Genomic DNA, 11720 nt, shown 5'->3' on the forward strand with positions numbered 1-11720 from the left:
GGTCCGAACCGGGGATCGAACCCAGGACCTTCTTGCTGTGAGGCGTCGGTGCTAACCACTGAGCCGTCATGCCGACTGATGCTTCTTGTGGCACATTTCTCATCTTCTGTCTGCACTCTGATTCTTAAACACCGTTGCTATCAACCCAACTATCGTGACTACAGAGACACATGCTCAGTTCACAGACGCAAAATTTAAATAAAAAACAATAAAAGCTGCAAACCTTCTGACTGACAGCACAGCATGTTGTGACGTATAAATTCTTACCTCCAAATGAGGAAATCCTGGGTTCAAACCCCACCTCTGTAATGTCAGAAAAGGAATGAGTAAAAAACAAATATAAAATGTATTTATCAGAGAAGCATTAAGAGAACAGTGTACATAGTGTTCGTGTTCATTACTACTATGGAAAAAAACTTGAGACACGATACAAAAAAATTAGTAATTGAATGTCCACAACTCCTAGAATGGTTCTGATTGGTCTTTAATGAATATTGGCAAAGCACAAAGTTCAATTCAGCAGTTGAGAAAGATTAAAAAACATATATGAAAAAAAAACAAAAAACAATTAACGTTAACTATCTGTCCCTAAGCCAAGGCTGCGTTAATTTAGGTATAATGTTTGAATTAACACTGAGAATGTTGCCTAATGGTCCTGGGTTTGATGTTTCCAACCGATTCAAATATATTCTATAATCCACAAGTCATTTTAAATCAATAGGTCCTTGGTAACTTGATGGATTTACAATCCACAACAAATGTTAAATCAACAGGTTCTCTGTAACTTGATGGATTTATAATCCACAACCAATGTTAAATCAACAGGTCCTCTGTAACTTGATGGATTTATAATCCACAACCAATGTTAAATCAACAGGTCCTTGGTAACTTGATGGATTTATAATCCACAACAAATGTTAAATCAACAGGTCCTCGGTAAACTGATGAATTTATAATCCACAACAAATGTTAAATCAACAGGTCCTCGGTAAACTGATGAATTTATAATCCACAACCAATGTTAAATCAACAGGTCCTTGGTAACTTGATGGAGTCTTAATCCACAACAAATGTTAAATCAACAGGTCCTCTGTAACTTGATGGATTTATAATCCACAACATATGTTAAATCAACAGGTCCTTGGTAACTTGATGGATTTATAATCCACAACATATGTTAAATCAACAGGTCCTTGGTAACTTGATGGAGTCTTAATCCACAACAAATGTTAACTCAACATGAAGAAATTTTATAACTGATTAATTGAGTATTAGATTCAGTTTTGTATTTTATTCTTTCTGATCATTGCAGCTGTAAGGCCATAACAAAATAAGAGTTGGTGTGTGTTATCATGTGTTCTTTCTCTTAGCCTAAACAAAACTGAGTGACGTTCTGACGTCTGACGTAAAAGATAACACCTCTGGGGTGTAACCAGGAAGGGATGAACATTATAAGCTCAATTCATTATTATATTAGAGAGAAGTTGTCAGTGTTTTGCAGAGTGTCTGCTCAGAGCAGAACTCCCGTGTTTGTTTTGATTTGGCCCAAGGTTGTACGCTGAGGCCTGTGCTGCTGAGAGCTGTTCTGTGAACCTGATTGAAGTCAGAAGATCAAAAATAAAGTTTTGACAAGAAATCCAGCTGAATCCTGTTTATTCGGACATACCATTTTGAACAATGCATATTTTTCCAACAAACAGGTCCTCTGTAACTTGATGGATTTATAATCCACAACAAATGTTAAATCAACAGGTCCTTGGTAACTTGATGAATTTATAATCCACAACMAATGTTAAATCRACAGGTYCTTGGTAACTTGATGGAGGCGATCCACAGGTTTGATTCACCCCTGAGGGCTGCTTTAAATGCACGATTCACACTGATGTCCAGGGGTTGCAAAAACTTTGTTGTACCTCCAAGAATAACAGCAGGAATTGAGTTTGTTTTCTTGATGGCTGCTTTCACCGAATCCGTGATGTGGGCCCACATACTGTCCAATATCGTGTCTGTCGAAGATCCGTCGTGTCGTGTCTGCTACTAGCTAAAACAAAATGGCGCTACACCTCTGGCTGAGCTGGCAGTATGGTTGCTCAGCTGTCGACCGGTCGACGCGCCATCACGTGATTGTTCGGCGTTTGTTTTCGCACCGACCTTTCATAGTTCCCCCAAGAAACCCAGAGCCCAGCGGAAAGCCCTCCCGCACCAGCATACGTCACTGCATGGGATTCCTTCCCCGGGGAGTGCAATGCGGGGGAAAAAAAACTCAGCAGCTCTTCACTCGACGTTTATCCACAAACTGGTCCTGGATTAAGCTCCAAAGTTTTTATCAGTCAGATTCCACCGTGAAAAATGTTTGTTTTATCCCCTTTTATGAGTTTTTGGCCATTGACTATCTTTAAATCGCTGCTTCCTGGTACAACAGTCGGCTCTGGAAGCAATCGCTTTTTTCTTTTTTTTTTCTTCTTTTTTTGAAGTGAGTGGTTGAAGCAAATGGAGCATAAGAGCCCCCTGGTGGCTGAAGAAAAAAATCCACGTATAAGCCGCACCGGACTATAAGCCGCATGGTTCAAAGTACAGGAAAAAAGTTGCGGCTTATAGCCCGAAAAATACGGTAAGTATTTTTTGCTAGCTTTGTTTTTTTAACCCTCAAATTGTCCTTTTATTTTAGTACAATAATTGTCATGTGGGGGAAAAAATCAACTACTTCACATAACTGCTAAAAAAACATTTTTTATATTTATGTCAAAGTTAGTCAATCTTTTATCACTCACTCAGCCTTAAATTAAAACATCAAATATAAATTACTTTTGCTTTTTACGTTTTAGCTTCTTGAGGGTCTTTAGTTTCACAAAATTCACCAATTCAGTTTTTTTAAAAGGGCAAATAATTTATGTATTTTTTAAATCTTTTAAAAAGTTGATTTGATCAAGTTGATTTATTTAAATGCATCTATGTTTTTGCAATAAATGCCTATAAATGTCTAAAATGCAGGAAACATGTTTAACTAAATACAAATATAAAAAGTTGGTTCTAACAAATTTTTAGTCCTCGTCACGAATTAGTATGAAACAAAAAAATTCATCTCTTTCACTTTGTGCCATCATAAAAAAAGAGGAAAAATAAAACTTACTCCATCTGACAAGATACTTTCTGCCATCACACAATCTGCAAGAGTCAAAGAAGAAGTAATGAAAGACTGTACACCTGACATGGTTTACTGTGTTAATTACCATATATGAAAAACTGATTTCTTACTGAATTTCTGTGGCTCACAATACCACTGTATTCTCTCCCCAACAGTGGTATTAGCAAAAGTGGTACCGGAAAACATCCTTTTGGCCGTGGATGCCGCGGTGGAGCCTGGTTTTGTTGTAGGAGCTGCAGCTGCTGAATAACTGCAGACGGGCTCTAAAACGAGACTGGTCTCTGCAGAAGCAGAATCATAAGGAAAAAATTGGTAAAACAGGAAACAATTTAAAAAATAATAACAGGGATTTATATATGGGCTTGAACGTGCGTCTTCTTCAAGAATGCAATTTAGGCTTAAACAGAAAAAACAGATAGTAAATACATAATATAAAAGGTCTGAATTCCTCCAATGCCAAATTCAGAAGCCTGGATGGCTTTAATTTGTAAACACAATTGGTCCTGAGCTGCAGCTGTAGGATCACACAAAGTGTACATCAAGATAAGAAAAAAGTTGGATAAAAGTCTATTTTGCCAGGTTTTTAATCAATGTACAATACAAGATGAGCTTCTCTTTGTTTCGATGTTAGCACTGATCGTTTTAGGAACTACTGTGGTCACTTTTTAAATGAATCGTCTCCAACCTACCTTCTTGATTTGTTTTTGTTTCTACATTTCCAGTTGTCAGCACCTCCTCAAAAGCAGCTTTGGGAGAACTTTCTGCAGTCAAATCTTGTCCAGTTTTTGTGTCGGCGTTCGGTTTCTTTGCAGTGGAGTCTAGATTAGGCTGGACCTGTGGCGCGTCTTCGAGTGAAGTTTCTGGAGTCGTCTGTTGCGTCTGGGGTGGTTGAATCAAAGATCTGTTTGATTCAGTCGCATCTTCACTGGTTGGCGTTAAAACTGGCAGAATCTTTTCAGCTGTCAGGTTTTTTACTACGTCCTCAGCAGAACCTTTAGCTTTCTCTGGCTCAGTCACTCCCGTTTTCTCCAGCTCCACTGTTTTATCTTTATCTTCTATCGTCTCAGAATCAGCTGTTAGTTCTATTTGTAGGATTTTTTCTGATTTTGTGACAACTCGAGTCTGTTTTGCCAGATCTTCAGGCTCAACTTGAACTCTTGAATCCAAGTTTTTCAGTTTGAAAATCCCAGAACCTTCCGCCTGAGTTAATGCTGTAGATTCTGACGAGACCATGGTGGTCTTCTCTGTTAACTCTTTGGTTCTGAAGCCTTTGAGTGTTTTCAAAGCACGGCTCTTTGCCCTGATGACAGTTCTGGTGCCTTTAACTTGTTTGGAACCGAACACACTGAAGACCTTTTCAACATTTGTTGTTTTTTTCAGCCGAACAGCAGAATCTTCATCCCTCTTTTTGGCGATTTTAGTTGCCGGTTTCACGCTACCAGAACCAGGATTTTTTACAAGACTTCTGAGCTTCTTGGATCCTACGGGCTTCGAAGCTTTTTCTCCTTCAACACGTTTCACAGCTCGTTTTACAGACGCTATGCCTTTTGTCTGCTTGGTGACATCTTTCCCTTTGGAAGTTGCAACATTTGCTTTTTTCGTAGGTTTGGATGCTGGACTCTTTTTGTATTTTGCTGGTAAAGATATAAGTGTTTCAAATGGAAGTAGAACCAATTCCTTAGAAGAACCTGATTTATTCGTCACTGCAGATTTTCTGTGAAAGAAGCAAATTAGGCAAAATTATGGAAAGAAGTTGAAAACACTGTTTTCCATTTGCTTTTCCTATGTAATACCAAGAATAACACTGAATTTATCTACTTCTCAAGCTTTTTTTGAGTGATAAGTCACTTTACATTAAGTTTCTTTCATTTCAAAAACACATGCTATGAAAATAGGTGTACCCAAATTGTAAATTAACTGTATATATTATTAACTGTATAGTGTATCGGTAGGCAGAGTAAATTAATAATGTGGATATAAGATCACAGTTAAATTGTAGTTTGTGTGAATAACTTACTGTTGAAATGACTGTTTCTGATCCTCTGTAGAAGGAGGGGCCTTTTCAAACACGCCACCCTATACATTATAAATCATTGATTCATCAAATTATTGACAATTCACATTACAAAAAGACAAATGCTGATGTGTATTTTCAAAGTAAATCAAAAAAAAAAATTACCATTTCTGAAACAGTGAGAACCACATCTTTCAATCTAAGGCTCTTTATTTTTCTCAGTTTTTCTGCATCTTCCTTGTTCTCGAAACACACGGTCGCCTACAAGAATTAATTCAAATAACATTGAGTTACGACTATGGCTTAAACTCCCATCACACCTCTCACCTAAGTGGCCAGAAGGCATATAAATTTAAGGTCTAGTGTTCCTTTAGAGGAGACATATAATTCTTTTTTACATTTAAATCCTTCAGTTAGGTCTATATAAAGAATAAAACTCCACAAGCCCCGCCCCTTTTCTGAGGTGTGTCTCAGATTAACTTGTTTTGAGGCTGTCTCTTTAAATCCAAATGAGACACTTCACACCCCGCCCAGACCAGTCTATTCTAGTTTGATCCAGTGGTTTACCACTATATAGCTGCGAAGAAAATTTACTCATTTGCAAATGAATTAAAAGATGTCAACGAGTGAAGACTTGTCCATCCAGCCTGACATGTTGGAGTCCCTGAACACTATGTTTCACTGTTGGGATTGTATTGGGCAGGTGATGAGCAGTGCCTGGTTCTCTCCACACATGCTGCTTAGAATTACCCCCAAAAAATTTATCTTCATCTCATCAGACCAGAGAAAATTATTCTCATAGTCTGGGAGACTTTCATGTGTTTTTTGGCTCTTTTATGTCTTGCACTGAGGAGAGGCTTCCGTTGGGCCACTCTAAATCCCCGACTGGTGGAGGGCTGCAGTGATACACTGCAAAAACTGTCCATCTTACCAAGTTTTAAAACCTTATATCAGCTAAAAAGTCTTTTGATCTTGTTTTGAGCGTGATTTACTAAACAAGAACTGATTGTGTAAGAATAATAATCTTGTTTTCAGAATATGTAAGATTATTTGTCTTGTTAGCCTGAAAATTTGACTCAAATTAAGTCAAAAATATCTGCCAGTGGAGTAAGAAAATTTGACTTGGTAAGATTCTTGAAATAAGAAAAAATTGAGTCAAATCAAGTATTTTAAGAATCTTACCAAGTAAAATGTTCTTACTTCATTAGCAGAAATTTTTGACTTAGTTTGAGTCAAATTTTCAGGCTAACAAGACAAATAATCTTACATATTCTGAAAACAAGATGATTATTCTTACACAATCAGTTCTTGTTCAGTAAATCAGTCTCAAAACAAGATCAAAAAGACTTTTTGGCTGGATATAAGATTTTAAAACTTGGTAGGATGGACAGTTTTTGCATTATATTTGGCTTAGTGGAACTTTCTCCCATCTCCCTACGGCATCTCTGGAGCTCAGCCACCGTTATCTTTGGGTTCTTCTTTACCCCTCTCACCAAGGCTCCTCCCACAACTGCTCAGTTAGGCTGGGTGGACAGGTCTAGGAAGAGTCCTGGTCATCCCAAACTTCTTCCATTTAAGGATTATGGAGGCCGCTGTGCTCTTAGAAACTTTGAGTACTGCAGAAATTATTTTGTAACCTTGGCCAGATCTGTGCCTTGCTTCAGTTCTGTCTCTGAGCTCCTTGGGCAGTTCCTTTGACCCTCATGAGTCTCATTTACTCTGACATGAGCTGTGAGGTTTTATGTAAACCGGTGTGTGCCTTTCTTAATCAAGCCAATCAGTTTAATTAAACACAGCTGGACTCCAATGAAGGAGTAGAACCATCTCAAGGAGGATCAGGAGGAAATGGGCAGCATAAGTTAAATATGAGTGTCAAAGCAAAGGGTCTGAATACTTAAATTTGCAAATAAATTTGCAAAGATTTCTACATTTTTTTATTTATTTTTTGTCAAGATGGGGTGTTGAGAGTACAATGAGAAATACAATGAACTTTTTTGATTTTAGCAAATGGCTGCAATGAAACAGAGTGAAAAATTTAAATGGGGTCTAAATATTATCCGTACGCACTGTACGCCGTGAACGACAGCTTCTAACACACCAAATTCTACCCCAACATCTCTAAAATTTCCATTTTTGTGTCGGGTAAAGCCGATTAGCAACGACAGCCATCTTAAACTGGCACCAGGCGATGATCACAACAAAGACGCATATGCCGTTCATGCACTGCATGTTTTGTACACACCTCCTGTTTGGGCTTCATCAGCAGAACTGATTTGGTTTTTCCAAAAACCTCCACAGCGGAAACCACATCATTATGACAGAGAGAATCAAACTTCCCTTTAAGCTTCAGCATGGTTGGAGGAGAAGGTTTATCAAACTACGTAAGAGAGAGAGAGACCTGGTAATGTGGCTGCTTTTATGAAATACATCACTCATGTACTCATAAACACATCACATCCAGAGTATTTACACTACAAGAAAGAAAATAATATAGACAAATATTGATTAAATATTTACTGGTTGTTCAAAATCCACAGGCGCACCAACCTTTGGTTTTGAGGAAGAGATACCCTTGTTCTTCTGGAGTTTAGACTTTCCCTTTTCCACTCTGGAGGAGGAAGATGAGCTACATGATTTTGACGTGAGGACTCCCGATGAAGAGGAAGGTGAGGATGCCCCATCCTTGGCTAGCTCATCCATTAGAACAGGAACCACCAGTGCAATTGCCTCCTTGATGGTGTAATGGTTTGCCACAGATCGGACAGCTAGAAGGGTAAAAACGCAAATGGGGGCATTAGTTTAGTGACTGTGATGATGCTTTGCATTATAGTAAAAGGTGATAAAAGAAAAAATTATACTTAAAATATAAATGAATAAAATAAAACTGTTTTTACTTAGTTCATGTAATTTCATTTTAAACAGTTCATAAACGCATGACATTTAACTTATTTACAGATGACTTTCTGAAATATTTTCAAGTCAAACCTGGATTTTCCAGGCATTGCTTTGTCAGCTTGTCAATCTTTCTCCGAGTGGAGGGTTCTTTTTGTATCTTTAGGCTTCTTGTTACCGACTTTATCAGGGATCGTCTTCCTTTGTCTTTTTTTGGAAACAACTGTCGCTCGCTGCTACTCATTGATGGCGGTCGTTTCATGCGGCTCGTACTACATGACGAGGACTGCCGCTCGGAGCTCCTTGTTGGTGACCGTGATCTTTCGTCACCTCTTGGTGACGACCGTCGCTCTCGGCTCCTTGTCGGTGAAAAATGTTGGCCACGCCTTCTTGGCGATAGTGGTTTCCGGTCACTTTTTGGAGACGATCGTCGGTCGAAGTTCCTTCCTCGTGACAACGGTCCTTCGGCACTCCTTGGCTCGTTGCTTCTGTTTTGTGACGGTTTTCGCTCTGTGCTCCTCCTCGGCGAAAGAATTCTCTTAAATTTTCTCTTTGGTGAAGCACATCTCTCCCTGCTATCTGAACGTGACTGATAACTGGAAAAAGTGGAGCGGCCATGCCGTGGAGAGTAGGATCGAGGCCGGGACCTAAATGACACGCAAAACATTGAGACTTTAATATTTATAGAAATAAAAAAAGAACGTTATTTCTTTGATCAAACATTTATTTCCACAAACCTGCGACTGCGTCTGGGGCTGTGCGAGAGGGAACGGGACCTACTGTTGGATTTGTTCCTTCTGCGTTGGTGAGGACTGTATGAACGAGAACGACTTCTGGATTTTAGCCGTCTTTTTCTTGAGTTGCTTTGACGGGGGCTGTATGACCGGGAACGTGAGCCGCTGCCACTGCTGCTGCTGCTGCTGCTGCTGCTGCTGCTGCTGCATTTGTCCCTTTTATTGCTTGACCTGCGTGGCCGGGGGCTGTAAGAGCCAGAAAGACTGGTTCTTTGAAGATGACGTTTGGTAGACTGGGCATAAGATGAGGGCAAGGCCTTAGCACTTCTTACTGCAGGACTAAAACAAGACAAACATAGTTAAAGAATTTTAAAAAGATGTTGCAACAGTCAGGAAGTAAATTGTTCAAAGTTTTAGTTGTTACTTTTGCTGCAACACCGGCAGTTTTCCATCCCAGTTTGGGTATCTGTGGAAAAGAATAAAAACAAAACGTCACATTTTGACAACAGAACTAGTTCTCCGTGATAGTCAAAACACATCTAAGCCAGCAGTCCCCAAACTTTTTTGCGCCAATGACCGGTTTATTGTCAGACACATTTTCACGGACCGGCAGGTATGACGAATGAATAGGAAAAAAAAATTTATAGCCTACGACCAACACAAGAACTAGTGTTTTTTAAATATAATAATAAACGTTAATCCACTCACTTTGTACTTGTATGTAACCTTATGTGCCAACGACTTTTCCCCTTTGCCTTTGTAAAGAAACTTTCCAAAGATGTCTGTTTTCAGTTTTCACCGAGACAAGCGTTTTGATGCGTCAAGAGTGAGTCATAGACGGACGTAACAGAGAATCCGGTCGTTTTTCAAAAAAAAAAACATTGTTCAGACTCAAATAATAAATACGACGAAAATAATGTAAGTTATTTATTCTTTCTGTGCGGCCCGGTATCAAACGACCCACGACCCGGGGGTTGGGGACTGCTGATCAAAACAAATAATACGAGTCTTAAAGCCTATTGTTAAAATAATCCACTATGCCCGATATTGTACATTCTAGGATGATAGCTAGGGAAATCATATAGTTCTTATTCTTATAGATGTTCATCAACAACACAAAAAACAAGTTGCTTCACACCAGGGGTCGCTTTAACAAATTTTATTTTTTGTATTTGACCTTGTTTTTTTTTTTTTTAGCGTGACAAGAAAAATCTTTTAAGCTATCCGTCATTTTGAAAGATTGCAATTAACACCTTGACCACTTGGTACCAAGTTAACATTCTTATAAGCTTTTTTCTCACTTGATGCAGGACCTCATTGGATTCACTCAAAAATATCACGACAGCTGAGAGTCCAAAGATTTTTTTTTTAAAAAAATATAGGGATAGAGATATTTGTGAAATCTAAATTTCAAACTAGTTTGATTGAAGCAGTGTACTTTAATTCAGGGAATAAGATAATGAAGTAGGGCTGTCACGATTAGTCGACTAGTCACAATTAGGTCAATCAACTATTAAAATCGTCAACGACTAATTTAAATAGTCGATGCATCATTTTTGGCAGCCCTAATTACCACTACTGCGCATGTGTGTCAAGGACAGAAAGGCAGGCGCGGCAGTGGAAGGTGGCGCAGCCGTTTGGAGAGAAAAACAAAGTTAGAAAAAAAATGACGCATCAAATTTTAAATTATCTATGTTTTTAATAGTCGACAATAATCATGACTAGTCGACTAATCATGGCAGCCCAATTATGGAGTGATGTTAAAAACACTGGATCAATGTGTATGCTGGTTTGTTAAATATGAAACCGTATATTGTGAACCGATACAAAGAAGGAATTGATGTTTTTGGTTTTCGAAAATTATTATTGTTCAAATTATTTTTTATTTTCTTGAAAAAGGGGCAGATTTAATATTATTATTCTTTCTGCTGAGTTTCAATTTATTTGTAGTTTATATTTTTTATTGTATGTATAATTTGTTTTGTTTTTAAATTAATAAAAGCCCAGTAATGATGGTGTTCATGAAAAAAGGACTGGTGCAGTGGAAAATGAAGGAGGTGAATTGTTCATATTTTAAGTGCAATCATTTAATTTAATTGTTTTTATGTAGGTAATGGGTCCAAAGTCAGTGTTTTTTGTAACTGTGGAAAAGAATTCACCTGGTTGATGTGGATTATTTGTTCAGCTTGTTCAGATTGTATATTAATTACCTTATTTTGCGGACTATAAGCCGCAACTTTTTTCCTGAACTTTGAACCATGCGGCTTATAGTCCGGTGCGGCTTATACATTGATTTTTTTTCTTCAGCCATCAGGGGGCTCTTATGCTCCATTTGCTTCAACCACTCACTTCAAAAAAAGAAGAAAAGTAAAAGAAAAAAGCGATCGCTTCCAGAGCCGACTGTTGTACCAGGAAGCAGTGATTTAAAGATAGTCAGTGGCCAAAAACTCATAAAAAGGGATAAAACAGACATTTTTCACGGTGGAATCTGACTGATAAAAACTTTGGAGCTTAATCCAGGACCAGTTTGTGGATAAACGTCGAGTGAAGAGCTGCTGACTTTTTTTTTCGGCATTGCACTCCCCGAGGAAGGAATCCCATGCAGTGACGAATGCTGGAGCGGGAGGGCTTTCCCAGCAGCTGACTGACGGGGATAAATCATTCACAAAAACTGGCCGAATACGAAGAGCAATATTTCCTGATGTCTGTCAGTGGATCCTAACAGCGTGGAGCAGAGTGAATGAGTCCACCATCACAAATGGGTTCCGAAAGGCTGGACTGCTACGTGAAGAGGACACCACAGCTTCAGAGCCAGCCCGGGAGGACAGCGACACAGAAACTGAACAGGTTGTTTGTGTGACGTAGCTTGTTTAACTCCGACACTGAAGAGGAGGATTTCGACGGTTTCAGTGCGCCGGAGGAAGATGAATGAGAC

General features: G+C 38.8%; 1 protein-coding gene across 1 annotated transcript in view; it reads right to left on the reverse strand.

Annotated features, from left to right (window-relative positions):
* Positions 1–267: 267 nt before the first annotated feature.
* The window catches only part of LOC106523838 (uncharacterized), a gene marked incomplete at its 3' end in the record, with an annotated part of 26256 nt that continues 14803 nt past the window's right edge, over positions 268–11720 (reverse strand). Inside the window, 11 exon segments of the mRNA XM_014017412.1 lie at positions 268–303; positions 3131–3165; positions 3256–3426; positions 3835–4859; positions 5163–5221; positions 5325–5420; positions 7402–7536; positions 7707–7924; positions 8145–8698; positions 8789–9124; positions 9210–9251. Of these exon segments, the coding sequence (XP_013872866.1) occupies positions 268–303; positions 3131–3165; positions 3256–3426; positions 3835–4859; positions 5163–5221; positions 5325–5420; positions 7402–7536; positions 7707–7924; positions 8145–8698; positions 8789–9124; positions 9210–9251 (2707 nt within the window).

This window comes from Austrofundulus limnaeus, unplaced genomic scaffold (genome assembly GCF_001266775.1).
Source record: "Austrofundulus limnaeus strain Quisiro unplaced genomic scaffold, Austrofundulus_limnaeus-1.0 Scaffold167, whole genome shotgun sequence".
Lineage (NCBI taxonomy): Eukaryota > Metazoa > Chordata > Actinopteri > Cyprinodontiformes > Rivulidae > Austrofundulus > Austrofundulus limnaeus.